Consider the following 15,595-nt stretch of genomic DNA (forward strand, 5'->3'; position numbering starts at 1 on the left):
CGTGCGACAGAGGCGCGCTCAGTGGGCCCCCGCTCCACGCTGCCGAGGGTCACCCCGCAGCCCCCAAAGCAGCGCACCTCACAGCTCTCCGGCCCGCATTTCCACCTCGCTTATCAGTACCCAGCCTGCCGCGCATCTCCCTGGAGCCCCGCGGGACCTGCACTCAGAAGCCGACAGGGCCACTTGGGTGCGTCCCCTGAGCACGGGCCTGGACGGCGGGCAGCCTGGCCAGCTGCGGGTCGAGAAGACCTGGCCTCTCCTGAGGGCCGGACGCCCACCCGCTCAGCGTAGGTAACTATGCGCTTGGCTCACCGGGAACCGAAGTCCGAGAGCTTTGGCTTTTATTTCGCCCGCGCTTTGCCGCCTTGCTTTCAGCTCCTGAGCTTGGCCTCCTGCCACTCAAAACGGCAGCGAAGACCCCACACACTCCTGGACTCCGGTCGGGCTCCAGAGCTAGCCGCTCCGCGACTCCATTTCGCGCCGGCTCGCGGAGGCGCTTTCCCATTGGACGCTGCGTCCCGCCGCGTACAGTCTCCTCCAATGGGAGGCGAACACCGCTAGCCCGGATTTGCATAGGAGCCATTATATATACACGCAGACATGTTGAGCCGCAGGATCGCTATAGAAGCCAATGGCCACGTTTAAGACTCAAACCTCTCAGTATAGGGGCGACTTCGCAGCCCCGTAGCCCAATTTACTTAATTTGGGTGGCAGAGCCCCACCCGCAAAGCTCAAATGCCCTTCAACACCCAGGGCTGAGCCAAAACCGGGAACCCTGGCCTTCTAAGATCCGAATGTCAGAACGCGGGGTATGAAGCCAGGGTCCCCGGAGTTCTAGTTACCCACTAAGCCAAAGACGACCCGTGCACCCACTGCCGCCCACCTGATGCCCCACCCTCCGGGCCCTATGCTAGAACTATGGCTCCTCCCGCGGCAGCAGCCACCCCATCCTGCGCTAACAGCGCGTTCGCAGCTCTTTTCTTGACGTGCTGGGGGCCCTAAAAAGGGCCTTTGGGGGTACTGGGCGGCAGCTGCGAGGCCGGCCTAGCCGCCGAAGCCGTAGAGCGTGCGGCCCTGGCGCTTGAGCGCGTAGACCACGTCCATGGCCGTGACCGTCTTGCGCTTGGCGTGCTCCGTGTAGGTGACGGCGTCGCGGATCACGTTCTCCAGGAAGACCTTAAGCACGCCGCGGGTCTCCTCGTAGATGAGCCCCGAGATGCGCTTGACGCCGCCGCGCCGGGCCAGGCGGCGGATGGCGGGCTTGGTGATGCCCTGGATGTTGTCGCGCAGCACCTTGCGGTGGCGCTTGGCGCCGCCCTTGCCCAGGCCCTTCCCGCCTTTGCCGCGTCCAGACATGTTGGTAGTACAGCTCTCCTCAGGCACCAGCAGACACCTGAATCTGCCGCGGCTGCGGCCGGCGCAGGGCTTATAGCCCCTTGCGGCGGACCTGTTTGAAAACAGGAAGACGCTGGGCGGATCTCTAAGCTCCACCTCCGACGACTTTCCTCCCAATCGCTGCAGCTGAGAGAGCTCGCACGCTGTGGCCCGGTGTCTTTTTTTTGCTTGAGTGGAAAAAAATTTTGATGTTTTGGAGATAAATTTAAAGAACAATTCAAACTGGAATATTCGACCGTTTATACAGTATTAGTTAATAGAATTACACTTTCTCAAAAACAAACCAAAACAAAACAAAAAAACCTAGGACCGCTCGCGCTGCGCTCCTTCGGGACCCACGTCCCTCCCTCCCTCTCTGCTCACTCTCTTCCAGAGCTAAACTTGTTTTTTCCCCTAAGAAGAATGGTAACTTAATGCCATTCCTAAATGACTGTAAAAATCGGTAAGAACTAGCAACGTCTTACAACAGATTAGGTCTTATTGCAGCTTTTCAACTCTGGATCCTTTGGAGGGGAGAATGGACATTTTTAATTTTCTTTTCTCTTTTGTGACCCTGCAGAGAGAGAATTAAAAACCTTCGCATAGCCTAGCCCTGCCCCCACGCGGCGCCTCCTTTTCCCATTCTGCTACTTGTGTACAGTTTGCAAGTTTTGCTGCCTCGCCTGCCTCCTGCCCTGCAAGCACCACAGTGCTTGTATTTACTTTTGAACCAAACAGTTGTTGCTATGCTATGCAGCCGACTTATTGTACATTTTTTCTTATGCCAATCAGATCCAAGGCTCTCACATCTTCCGCTTAAAAATTGAAAGTTGTAAAATAAGTGGATGCCACAAGTGTGGTTTTTTTCATTGTTTAATTTTTTTTATTGTTGTAACATTTTGTTTTGAACATACAAGTGTGGTTTTGAACGAGATTTATACCTCACAGTATCAGTTAAAGGCCACTAATCCTTTCTCAAAAGAAATCCTGAATACAAACGAAAGTTTCGGTTAATTGTCTTGCTTAAGGAGACAGTACTTTCCCCAAAGGTTAACTCCCATTAAAAGGCGTGGATATTTAGGAGATGATTCATAACTGCTTCTCAGGTGCTTAATTAGCATCTTGAGGAATGAATAGTTAGCAAATTGGATTCAGTGTTCCTAGTCTTGAAGATAAGCTTTTCCTGCAGAAAAGGTAAGAATTTGTAATATTTCTGGCCAGCGCGCGGCTCACTAGGCTAATCCAGCCGCAGCGGCCATTGGAGGGTGAACCAACGGTAAAGGAAGACCTTTCTCTGTCTCTCTCTCTCACTGTCCACTCTGCCTGTCAAAAAAAAAAAATTTTTGTAATATTTCTAAATGCTTATAATTCACATGCTTTTGTGATTCTTGCCAATTTCCATAACCCAAAAAGTGTTTATAAATTTTTTTGTTAAAAGATGAATTAAAAGAACCTTTGGGATGCTTGTTATGGCTGGACAAAATCCTGAATAATGAGACTTTACTACATAATTTTAATCCTTGATTCAAAGGAGGAAAAGCTTATCAGATCTTGAAGAAATGAGAATTGTCATTGCAAATTGACTGATTTTTTATATTTACTCTTCTAAAATATCAAAGTCAGAACTTTTCAAATTAAAATCTATGCTTACAAGAATAAAAAGGAAAAATGTGGCCCAAGTAGTAATTTAAAAAATCTGTTAGAAGTTTCCCATGATATAGACAAAAAGTTAAGCTAATTTACAGAACTCATTCCAGGGACATCTTGTTATAAACCACATCAGAGATTTGTATGCCCATTTATTCTGTACATTTAAGAGATATTAGATGCTTGCAAATGTATTTTATTTTCCAAACAACACTTTGAGATAGGTAGGGAAGTTAATAACCTATCCAATTCAGCTGATAAATAGCAAAGCTGTAAGGCCGCCACAAAAGACACCAAACACCAGAGTTAAGGGAAAGGTTTATTGTCTGGTGGGAGAATCCTGACAGGCTGGGGGGAGAGGGGGAGAGAGTAAGAGGGAGAGGAATCAGGAGAGAGAGAGATCAAGAGAGAGCTCAAGTGCGTGTACAGGAAGCAGGCCCTGTTACCTTTTCTAGGGGCCAGGGAGGTAGGAGCAGTGAATCCCACTAGGGTTGGGGTGGAGCTGACACCTGTGGTTGGGCCACTGGCCACCTGGCTTGTAGCAATGGAGGTGGGGGCCAGAGCCTAGGAGGGTGTCCCAGGCATAGATGGTGCCACAGATAAGACGGCACCATTTTACTAACAAAAGCCAGGATTTGGGTGGAGGCAGTCTGGCTCCAGGATGACCAGCTTAACCATAACAGGCTGCTTCTCAGCCTCAGAGCCATTTATTAAATCACCACTATCGGGTAATCATTGTGCGAGGATGTAAGAACAGAGAAGAGTACTTGAAAACTTTATTTCAGAGAGATCAAATGGTTAATAGGGCAGCAAGAGGTTTCGTTTTTAACTTAAATGGATACTAAAATTCACACAAAAATACTGCTTATTTTTTTTAAAGATTTATTTATTTGTAAGAGCAACAGAGAGAGAGGAAGAGACAGAAAGAGATCTTTCATCTGTGAGTTGACTTTCCAAATGATAAGAGCCAGGGCTGGACCAGATCAAAGCCAGGAGCCTGGAACTCCATCCTGGTCTCCTACCTGGGAGACAGGGGCCCAAGCCTTTGGACCATCATCTGCAGCTTTCCCAGGCGAGTTAGCAGGGAGCTGGATCAGAAGTGGACTAGCTGAGATTCAAACTGACAATCCATCACCAGCAGTGGCCTAATGGCTGGGCCACAACGCCAGCCCCCAAATAAATGCTTATTTTAGTATGCCTGTGCCTTAACATCGCATCAAGTAGCAGCGTTCCTGTGAAAACGTCGACGTAAGTGAAATTACCTCAAGGAATTAGAAAAAACAACAACAAAGGCTGTGGGTCCGCAGGTCAGCTGTGTAGGAACGAGCTGCTTAGTTTTTCCCTTAGTCTCTGGAGCCATCTGCAAAGATTCTTCCCGGGGAAGTGACTTACACGGAGCAGGCCAAAGCCAATCCGTCCGTCCCAGCAACCTAGTGGCTCTTTTCAGGCCCACAACCTACAAGACAACAGAGAGCCGGTTTCAGCGAAGCGACCCTGCTCTCTTCTTCAGGAGATGGAATTCCCGCCCGGTCGGTCTGCCACTCCTGTTCCAAAGCCCTTAGAACTGAACGACTCGCAGCCTGAAAGCTGCAGAACTTTGTGGGCAGAGCAGTGTCATCTGGTCTGCTTAGCACAGCTCCGATGGCCCAGCACCGAGGAGGCCTCGGTGGGAGCCAGCCCCCCATCCCCACCCCCAGCACTGCACGGAGCTGGCATAAAGGCACAAGTTAACCGGGCAGGCAGGATTTCGCTTGGTGAGCGTCATTGCTCAGAACCGCGGGCTCTGGAGTCAGCAACCACCTGGCTAGGATGCCGCACTCCAGAAAAAAAAAAAAAAAAAAAAAGCCCCCCAGCGAGAGTACAGCAACCTCTGTGCCTCAGCGGGGGCACCTCTGGCTCCAGCGCTTCGTACTTGTGCACAGAGCAGCTCTGCCCTCCAGACTTGGACGGTTTCCAGCCACATTTCTTTATGTCTTAGGAGTTTATTTCCCTGGGAGCGAGCGCGGACATAGAAACATCAACATCTGCTATTTTCACCTGGTTTCCTAAAGCGGAGCATTCTGCCCCCCTGAGTATTCATATGGGCGGCTATGTAAATGAGGTCTAGGCGTTTGCTCTTTTGATTGGACACAGCTGCAGCAGGCCGTCCCTCTGCAAGCCCGCTGGTTGGGAGCGGAGCCTGCCAATCATTGACCACTGGAGCCGCGGATGTTGCGGCGCCCAATGGGAAGGCGCTACCTAGTGGCCGCAAAGAGTTTGTAGGCAGTTCCGGTAGGGTTCGCTTCATTCGCGGACCGGACTCGGTTGGTTGTTTGGCTTTTTTTCTTTTTGTTTTTTTTCCGGCTTGGCTGGCGTTTGAGGTTAGAGGTGAACATGTCCGGTCGTGGAAAGCAGGGCGGCAAAGTGCGGGCCAAGGCCAAGTCCCGCTCCTCCCGCGCGGGCCTGCAGTTCCCGGTGGGCCGAGTGCACAGGCTGCTGCGCAAAGGTAACTACGCGGAGCGGGTCGGCGCGGGCGCGCCCGTGTACCTGGCTGCGGTCCTGGAGTACCTGACGGCCGAGATCCTGGAGCTGGCCGGCAACGCCGCGCGCGACAACAAGAAGACGCGGATCATCCCCCGCCACCTGCAGCTGGCCATCCGCAACGACGAGGAGCTGAACAAGCTGCTGGGGAAAGTGACCATCGCGCAGGGCGGCGTCCTGCCCAACATCCAGGCCGTGCTGCTGCCCAAGAAGACGGAGAGTCAGAAGGCCAAGAGCAAGTGACCCCGGCGCCGCCGAAAAGGGAGCGGCTTCCCCCCGCCGAGCCTCTCTTCGTCGCCGTCCCGCAGTACTCTTGACTGTGCTGGATGTCAGGGGGGTCCGGAGCCAATAAAGTCGGTGAAAATCGTGTAGTCGAGAGAGCTGTGTAGTCGCCGGGAACTGGTGGATGACCCCGGGGGAGGGGCGGGCAGACGGCACTGCTGGATCCATCTGAGCCGCCTCCGAACCGCTCTGCCCCGCAGGCCACCCGGGGGCGTTACGGGGAGAGGAGGGCGGCCTGGAGGTGGGCAGGGTGGGGAGTTCCCCCTGGCCCGAGGGCCGAGAGCAGAGGCCGAGTAGGTGCGGTGCGGCCTACCCTGGAGCGTCTTCCCAGGGCCTTGGCTCCCCTGCCCTGTCTGTGGTAGACCAGGACCAAGTTCTAGGCGGAGAACCGCCCCCTGGGGCCCGAGCTAGGCCATACTTTTCAAAAGATGGAGTAACTTCCCGTTGGAGGCTGGCCCTGGACGGAGCGGTATCAGTTTAAAGAGATTTCTTCCCCCATGAGCTGTGGTGGTTTCACGATTTTTTGGCTGTCTGGTATGTTTATGGTGCGCTTTTATTGTTACTTTCACATGAAAGCAGCGTCCAGTAACATGTGAAATGCAGAAGCGTGAGTCATGAGGCTGGAAATTCATTCCCCTGACACGTTGCGTAACAGTGCAGCGCCTTTAGTCATGAATTACATATGTTTATGAGCTCTTCAGCCGATGTTCTCATTTCTGGCTTCCAAATGGTTTTGTCTTCCTCATATCCTCCTGTGGAAATTGGTTCGAGTTTGCTTTATAGCGAGAAGCTAAACAAACTTTGCTTTCACAGATTGTTCTTAATCCCTTATGTTCTTACACTGGACTGAAGTCCTAACCTCATTCCAGTCTTGCCTGTTGGAGTTGCCTTAATGACGCATTGATGCTTTGATAAATGTGAGGAAAGGAAAGGGGGGTGAGTTCAGTGCAGGGAGAAACACGTTTCTGATCGGAAATCCACTGCTGATCCTGCTCTGCCCTTGTCTTGACCCCTCCATGTCATCCTCAGCAAGCTTCAGCCTGGCCCACAGCGTCCACGAAAAAGCCCTCAGTAAAGGTTCCTTATCCTTGGATTCTCTTTCTTGTGAGAGCTGAAGTCTTGGAGGGCTGGGAGAGGGGGAACATCTGTCCTCCTTAGTAGTGGTGGCTTGTTTTCCCCCATGGACTTTATTTCATCCCCAGTATTTATTGAGCATCTGGGCTGTGCTGTGTGCTAAGTGATGGGAGTGCAGCCGGGAACTACATTTCTACTCTCCTGGGAGCTCACTTTTTCTTGGTGCTTGAAGACTGACAATAAATAGGTTGATATTGGAGATCAGGTTCCCTTAGGGCTGTGGCTGCCTGTTGTTTGTGGGCTGAATGTAAGGATTACTTCTGTGTCATCTTTGAGTTGTGCAAGGGTCAGGGCACACAAGGCTCTGTTAGAAGGTAGACCAGTGTCTCCTAATTCCTGAGGACAGACCCCAACAGTACCACCGGCAGGTACCGGAGGTGCAGCTAGTCACCCACTGCCTAGCACACTCTTCAGAAGGCTTCCACATGTGTAAAATAGTCAAGTACCTGTTTGGGGGATTGAGGTTGTCCATTTACCATGTGCTGGTTTGGTTATTAGGCACTGAAAGAAGTGCCATTTCATCTAGGGGACTAGGCTTACCATTATGAGTAATCATAACTAATAACATTTAAAAAAAAAATCCAATTGTTAGACTTAGTTCTCTTGTTACCACTTGGGGGCAGTGGAGAAAAAAAAAATACATAACAGTTGGTTAGCCCTGGGTTCTGCATCTGCAGATTCAAGCAACTGTGGGTCAAACATACTGGAAAGAATTGTGATTGTACTGACCATGGACAGATGTTTTCTTGCCATCGGTCCCCAAATATTATAACTATTTGCATTATATTAAATATTATAAGAAATCTATAGAGATGTTTTAAAGTACATGGGAAGATGTGTGTAGATTAAGAGGACTTGAGCATTTGCAGATTTTGGTTTGGGGTGGGGCAGGGGTCCTGAAACCAATCCTTTACACATATCAAGAGACATCTGTTTATCTGTATTAAGTGCTGGTTTTGACATGTGAGTCTAATATAAAGATAGGAGGAATCAGAGATTATTACCAAAATAGTGATGGGCAAGAAGAAGCCACTTTGGCCTTTCTCTTTGAACATTCACCAGAGCCTATCTAACTCTTTTACCTGAAAAGCAAGACAGGCAGGATGCTCAGTATAGTAACCACCCTCATCCTCACCCTACTTGCACCATACTACCCTAGGATTCTTGGATCTCCTCAAAGGTTTTTTCCTGTCTCAAAGTTCAATTAAGTGTCTCACTATTTCCATTTTGAAGAGAAGAGTTATTTTTGTTTGTTTTTTAATTATTCCCTATTTATTTGAAAGGCAGAGCTACAAAAAGAGAGAAAGGTCTTTCGTCTGGTTCACTCCTCAAATGGCCACAACAGCTGGGGCTAGGCCAGCTCAAAGCCAAATACTGAGAACTCAATCCCGGTCTCCTGCATGGCCGGCAAAATATCCAAGTGCCTGGGCCATCTGCTGCCTTCTCAGGAGCATTAGCAGGAAACTGGATTAGAACTGGCACTCCAATGTGGGATGCCAGAGTTCCAGGCAGCAATTTGACCTGCTGTGCCATAACACTGGCTCCTAGGAATCTTTGCTTGTTCTACCTGAATAATTTGTTGGCTGTTAAAAAGGTGTATCTCCTGCAAAATCAGTTCAGCCTGTGACCCTTGATAAATGTAGTAGTGTTTGTTTAAAAGGTCAAGAGAGCATATGGAAGAAGACTTAGGACAAAAACTGGTAGGAACTGAACACAGGTTTTTAATAGATTTGTAATCCATAGATTTATTTATACACATGCTCTTTCCTACAGAGATAAGCCCTTCAGTGTGGCAGGCTGTGACTTGGCCAGGATTTGTTTGATCTTTGTTTTTCCTGCACAGCCAGTCTTGCCTTTGTGTCTCTGAGAACTGGTCTGTTTAGTTCTGTCTGCCTAAAATGAAAAGGTTTAGTCTGGCCTTATAATTGGTGATGACGGGCACACTAGATGCAAGCTCTTCACAAAGTCCCAAACAGTGAAATTGAACAAGTGTACATCAAACAGTTCATGGAAAATGAGATCAAAGACACATTTATTTTTAGTGTAGAAAAATCCTGAAATTCATGTGTATAGTTTATTCATGATACACATTTTCCATTTTGAAGATCCCTCATATATATTAATTTTTTTGCAACAGATAAACATTCCATTTTGCTGTGAACTTTTCGTAATACCCTTGAATATGATGGTGTTTACAAACTCATGTTCTCTGGTACGAGATTTAGGTTCAAATCCACTCTGTTCCTTACTGGTTATCTGATTTTAGAAATGTGACTCAACCTCCTTAAACCTATAAAATGGGCACAATAATTGTTCAGCAGGTTTTGGGGAGAATTCGGTGAGACAAATATGTATTAGGTCACCATATATGTTTTCAGCTATTGTTTCTATAAGAAGCTGCATGTAGAGTGAGGAGCAGTAGTTATGGATCCTATTGAAATAGGTAAACATAGCAATCTATCAATCCTGTGACTTGTGATAGCATAAAAGCAAGTTTAATGGATGTATACTCATTACAGGACATTTGTAATTTAATTTTCCCCCTGAAGACAACCTAGTTTGGAACTAATGGCTTGGTACACACAGATTAAAAATAGAACCTGTTTGTTTAGGATTTATTGAGCAATATTATGTGTTACAGCTGTGATTGGCAGCCAAGAATTGTACTCTCTATGGTGGAAGCACATACCCAAAAAGATGAGAATGTCACAGCATGTAATGAGATGCTTGGGGTGTGGAGAATTGGGGTTCCTGTGTCACTCACCTGGCTGGAGCTCTGGCTGGTGGGCAGAGTGACAGACGATGTAGGTCTAGGTGTCAGTGAGCCTGAGAGGCAGCATGCACAAAGGCATGTGGGTCAAAAGACATTGACTGCAGCTGAGAATTTAGGTGTTAGGACCCAAAATGGGAACACTGGATAAAACCACACATGGAGAATGTATAGATAAATATGTAAAAATTAGCCATAGCTGACGGAATTCGGGAATCTATGAGCTTTAATTAGTCGGCAGAGGGAGAGGGGCCACCGAGGACATGAAAAGACATGGCTGGAAGGACAGTAGGAAAGAAAGTGTCAGGGGATAGAGATTTTTCTCCCACAGTTTGGATCCCTGTACTTCTTGACACTCCCTAGTTTCCTTTGTATGCATGAATTTCAAAAATGGACCAAAATAAAACTCATCTTTTAATTCCATTTTCCACAAACTTTTTGAAGTAGACTGAACTGTACTGTATCTTATGAACAGAAAATAATTTTTAAAGGATATTGCTTTTTGTCCACACCCAGGAATGCTTATCACCTGGCTAACTTTACTAATGGAACCAGAATATGTATGCATTTTTCACTACACATTGCAGAGACAATAATTCGAGGTGTGTATGGTGACAGCGAAAACATCCTGTCTTTTTTTTTTTTTTTCCAGGAGGAGTTAGACAGTGAGAGAGAGAAAGAGAGAGAAAGGTCTTCCATTGGTTCACTCCTCAAATGGCCAGTACAGCTGGTGCGCTGCGCCGATCCGAAGCCAGGAGCCAGGTGCTTCCTTCTGGTCTCCCATGCAGGTGCAGGGCCCAAGCACTTGGGCCATCCTCCACTGCCTTCCCAGGCCACAGCAGAGAGCTGGACTGGAAGAGTAGCAACCGGGACAGAATCTAGCGCCCCAATCAGCACTAGAACCTGGAGTGCGGGCGCCGTAGGCGGAGGATTAGCCAAGTGAGCCACAGCACCAGCCAAAAACATCCTTTCAAAAAGTCAAAAACAGGATGGGAGTTGTGGCACAGCGGTTAAGCCCCAGCCTGCATTGTTGGTATTCCATTGGAGTGCTGGTTCTTGTCCTGGCTGCTCCACTTCGGATCCAGCTCCCTGCTAATGTGCTTGGGAGGTCAGCAGATGATGGCCCAACTGCCTGGGCTCCTGCCACCCACGTCCAAGGCCTAGAGGGAATTCCTGGCTCCTAGCTTTGGCTTGGCATAGCCCCGGCTGTTGTGATCATTTGGGAATTGAAGTATGGATAGATAATCTCTCTCTTTCTGTCTCTGCCTCTCTCTCGCTCTATGTCACTCTGCCTTTTAACTAAATAAATACATTTTTTAAAATGTCAAGAATGATATTGGTAAAGAATTAACAAATCTTAAAAAAGACATGAATAATATTGGTAAAGAGTTATTTAATATTCTTTTTACTTGAATATAACTTTATATTTTTTAAATGTTTAAAGTGTTACTTAGCTTTAAATGTTTTAGAAATTGGTAGCTTATTAATTCATAAAACCAGCGTTAGCATTGTAGAATGTTTAAGACATGCGAAATTTGATCCTGAAAACCTAATTTTTTAAAATCAGTAAATGAAAGTTTCCCTAGAGTGGGAAATGGGAGAGTAAGAGGAACAAAGAAGAAAAGAGAGAGAAAACAAAGCTGGCAAAATTATCATGTAAAGCTAAATTTGTTTTCTTCACAAGGGTTTGAGAATCCAATTTTTTTAAAAAGATTTTATCTATTTATTTGAGAGGTAAAGTTACAGGCAGTGAGAGAGAGACAGGTCTTCCATCTATTGGTTCACTCCCGAAATGGCCGCAACAGCTGGGCTGGAGCTGCGCTGATCCAAAGCCAGGAGCCAGGAGCTTATTCTGGGTCTCCCACGCGGGTGCAAGGTCCCAAGGACTTGGCCATCTTCTGCTGCTTTCCCAGGCCTTTGCAGAGAGTTGGATGGGAAGAGGAGCAGCCGGGACTAGAACTGGTGCCCGTATGGATGCCAGCGATACAGGCAGAGGATTAACCCACTGCGTCATGGCACTGGCCCCAGAGAATCCAATTTTTTTAAGGATTTATTTTATTTTTATGAAAGAGTTAGAGAGAGAGAGAGAGAGAGACTTATCACAGCTGTGGCTCTCCTTCTCCCTAGAGATTTTCTTTCCTCTAACAGAGAACACTAAAACTGAAGCTAATGGGCCTTGCAACCAGGGAACAGAAGACTAAGAGCAATTTTACAAAATAACATAAATCGGATTAGATCAGGAAAACATAATGCGCTCAATACTGAAGTGCTTTAGCAAATATGGACACTCAGTTCAGCATGAAACTGCCCTCTGAGCTGTGAGCAGGTGGCACCTTACACAGATGGAATCACAAAGGGTCTCAGATGTGCACACTACTTCTGAAATAGAAGTCCTTGTCCAAGTAATGAGCGCTTTAGCTTAACCTTTATTTCTGTCTTGGTCTTCCAGTCACCAAGAACACGGTGTAGTCAGCTGAACGTTAGTTTTATTGCTATTTGCAGCAGGAGAGAGTACACGTTGGGGCAATGTGGGGTGTTTTAGGGACAGTGTGCTAGGATTTGTTGCAGGATTTGGATTTGTGTTGGCTCAGGGCTTTGCCTAAGACAGCATGATATCACCAAGTAGTTTGCAAGGGATGCTGGAATGAGCAGAAAGAAGTGAGGCCATAGTTCCCAATGGTAATCATGTTCATATATATGAGGCAGTACAAGGGGATCTGGGGTCGTTTTTGTGGTTTGGACAATGTGCATGATCACAGAGTGGTTTTATTTTTGCTTTCTCGTGGTCACTCAGTGTCTTTGTGTGGAGTTGGAGTTTTGTGGAATTGTTTATGTTCAACGGAACACCACAGTGTAGCTGAGAGTATCAGGCCCACTTCTAATAAAAAACAAGGCCTAGTTGATATTCCAGGCCAGTTTCTGTCTGCCATGGGCTGCTTTTCCCTTTCTCAATAGCTAAGGAAATATTGTGACACACAGAAGAGGGATTGCTCAGCCATGGATGCAATGTTGGCAGTGTCTAAGTACCATGCAAAAGAAAGGAGCTGCTGTCTTTCAGTATCTTAGATTCACAGTTCCGTATTTCAAATGTACGGCTTCCTTAATAACACCCCCTTGTTTGCATGTTCATCAAGGAACTTTCAATCTTTATCTTCTTGTGTGTGTTTTCATAGAAGGTAAGAATGTTCTGGTGTCTTTAGCTTGGGATTCCATGTGTTCTTAAAAATAAGTCATGCTTTACATTTGTTTTATATTTATATATACTTAATATAATTTTTATATATTTGCATTTATATATTAAATAAACACCACAACCTCACTTTCCTGCCTTCTCCCAATATCTTGTCTCCCATTACCCAGCCTAAATTGAAGACGAAGCCAAAAAAACCCACTGATGCACTCTCTACTGTTCAGCCTCCTGAGCCTACACTGGAAAAAGTACAAAGAGGGGATCTGGAGGGGCAGACTTCTTAGTTTTCCAGATAAAATGAGCAGATATCCACTGCCATGGGGGAAGAATGCACTGGACCTTTCATGGCGTGACAAACACTACTCTTGATATTCAGCACTCGAGCAAGAGAAAACAGAGCAGATGGAATGCCTGTGTTCCTGAAACTTTCACAAGAGCAGTCCAAACAGTTGACAGATTCCAGCCTGTTTCCCTGCAGGTCTTTCAGTAGGCCCCTTACCAGCCATACAAAAGTATCTCTTGTCTCTTCCCGCAGCAGAGAACAGGAGGGAGAGGGGGCTCACACCCACTCTTCTTTGCTTCAATCCACTGACTGGAAGTAGCGCATGCTTATGTAACTGCAAAGGCTGGGAAATGTAGAATTGTAGATGGAATATTTTGGTGAGTACATTATCAGAGTTTCTTGGGACATTTTTTGCTTGTCTCTTATGCTTAGCTTTGTTTTCTTTAACCAGCTTCTAACATGGAGCCTGCCAGTCAAGTAAGGTTCTTTTTGAGATTTTTTTGAGAACAAGAATGATGCACTCAACATACAGGTATGTTTATCCTAGTTAGCACACGTAAGCTAGGAGTACCTAACCCCTCCACCCCTACCTGGAGCTTGAGATTGATTTGCCAAACGAATCTTGTGCTGCAAATTTTCTAAGTAGGTCATGACAGTGGGTGAACAGAAAACTATTTTTCGTGCTCATATATGCCGGTTATGAACTTATCACTTCTGAGCTCCAAATTCAATATTTAGCACAGGCTCTGGTAACAGATGGAATTCCTTTATGTATACGTTTCTGCATTGCGGTGAGCATGAGGCTGTGTTTTCTCAGGAGAGGGTGCTGGAGGGACACCATAGGAGGGAAGGGTGTCTTTCCTGTGGATACCAGGTAAAGCGGGTCCCTGGCTGCAGTGTGGGCTTCAGGCTACAAAAGCAGCGCAGCAGCAGGGACTGTATGGCTCAGCAAAGCCAACACATTTAGTCTGGCTCTCTAGAGAAACTCTGCTGATCCCAGTTCTAGTTGATTAGTGGAAACAAAAATAAAGGCCCCCCAAACCACAAAGCATCCAAATAACTGATGTTCGTTTTTAATGTATAAATGGGCATTTTCATGCTATTTTTCACTTTTTCATATTAATATTTTAAAAAATGAGTATGTCTTGTAAAAAAAAAAAAAAAACTCGAGTACAGATGTGGATTTAAAACACCTCTTTTGAAGTGGGTTGTTTGCAGTAAGAAGCCTTAGGAGCAGGTGTCGGGTTTGTTCTTGGCCCATGTTCCACTTCCCTTTTCACTTGGGACAGTTGACAGGCATTCTTGGAAGGTGTAGTTTTCTTTACAATAAGTTGCTAAGTATGGTACCCTTTTCACTCCTAGAAAAGTTCAGCCTTTATAAAAATAATATGGTTTTCTCACTTGTGGGTGATGCTTGCTAAAATCAAACTGGAATTCAGAGATCTACTTCTTGCTTTTCCTGTCTGTGTACCAACTTCAGCTGGCACCTTTTCTCTTTACCTCACTTACCATTTTATAGGATCAAGGCTGCTTCTCAAACTTTAAATTTTTCTTCAGATCCTATGGACATAAACACTATTATATTCTCTCTTCACAAAATATTGTTCTAAAATCAAAACTTTTGTTTCTTCCAGAATTTTTAGAGTACTAATTCTCCTGTTTATCTCCTGCAAACAAATGAATTCTGTGAATTATACTGGAAAACACTCATCTTATTATTTTTAAAGATTTTATTTATTTATTTGAGAGGTAGTTAGGGAGAGACAGAGAGAAAGGTGCTCCAACCTGATTCCCTCCCCAAATGGCTGCAGTCAAGCTGATCTGAAGCCAGATTCCTCTGGGTCTCCCACGTGGGTGGAAGGGCCCAAGCACTTGGACCATCTTTAACTGCTCTCCCAGGCTATAGCAGAGAGCCGGATCTGAAGAGGATCAGCAGGGACTAGAACCGGCACCACAGGCAGAGGCTTAGCCTACTACACCACAGCACTGGCCCCACTGAACTTATTTTTAAGCTTAGGATGTATAATGATGGGAAGTACTCTGTATAAAGAGTATCAAGGAAAAAAAAAGATTGATTCATGGTGTTCTCTATGTAGACCTATCGTTAAAAAAGTTTTATTTGGCTACAGCACCAATAGACCAATAGTATTTATTATTTCTAAACTTAGAAACTTTAAAGACAAAATGAGTGACTACAAGGTCTATGACATGCAGCTGTTTTCCAATTATCAAGTAAAAAGCAAAAAATTGGGGTGGGGGGCATCCACTGCTGTTGCATAGTGAAGAACCATAGCCTGCAGTGCCGGCACCCCACACGTGCCAGTTTGTGTCCTGGCTGCTCCACTTCTGACCCAGCTCCCTGCTAATGGCCTGAGAAAGGCAGTGGAGCATGGCC

The 15,595-nt window shown here is 46.4% G+C and overlaps 3 protein-coding genes across 3 annotated transcripts in view; 1 reads left to right on the forward strand and 2 right to left on the reverse strand.

The window, feature by feature from the left end:
* Nucleotides 1–850, reverse strand: part of GUCY2C (guanylate cyclase 2C) — a 104,103-nt gene extending 103,253 nt beyond the window's left edge. Inside the window, exon 1 of the mRNA XM_062195506.1 lies at nt 313–850. The gene's annotated coding sequence lies outside the window, so the exon portion shown is untranslated. The remainder of the gene's footprint in view (nt 1–312) is intronic.
* A 6-nt stretch (nt 851–856) lies between these two features.
* On the reverse strand, nt 857–1,356 carry LOC133761906 (histone H4). The gene has a single exon (XM_062194866.1). It carries the CDS (start codon nt 1,354–1,356, stop codon nt 1,045–1,047), a length of 312 nt encoding a protein of 103 aa, XP_062050850.1. The 3' UTR covers nt 857–1,044.
* A 3,930-nt stretch (nt 1,357–5,286) lies between these two features.
* Nucleotides 5,287–5,912, forward strand: LOC133761907 (histone H2A.J). The gene has a single exon (XM_062194867.1). It carries the CDS (start codon nt 5,395–5,397, stop codon nt 5,782–5,784), a length of 390 nt encoding a protein of 129 aa, XP_062050851.1. The 5' UTR covers nt 5,287–5,394; the 3' UTR covers nt 5,785–5,912.
* The last annotated feature ends 9,683 nt before the right edge of the window (nt 5,913–15,595 follow it).

Source organism: Lepus europaeus, chromosome 6 (assembly GCF_033115175.1).
Source record: "Lepus europaeus isolate LE1 chromosome 6, mLepTim1.pri, whole genome shotgun sequence".
NCBI classification, from domain to species: domain Eukaryota; kingdom Metazoa; phylum Chordata; class Mammalia; order Lagomorpha; family Leporidae; genus Lepus; species Lepus europaeus.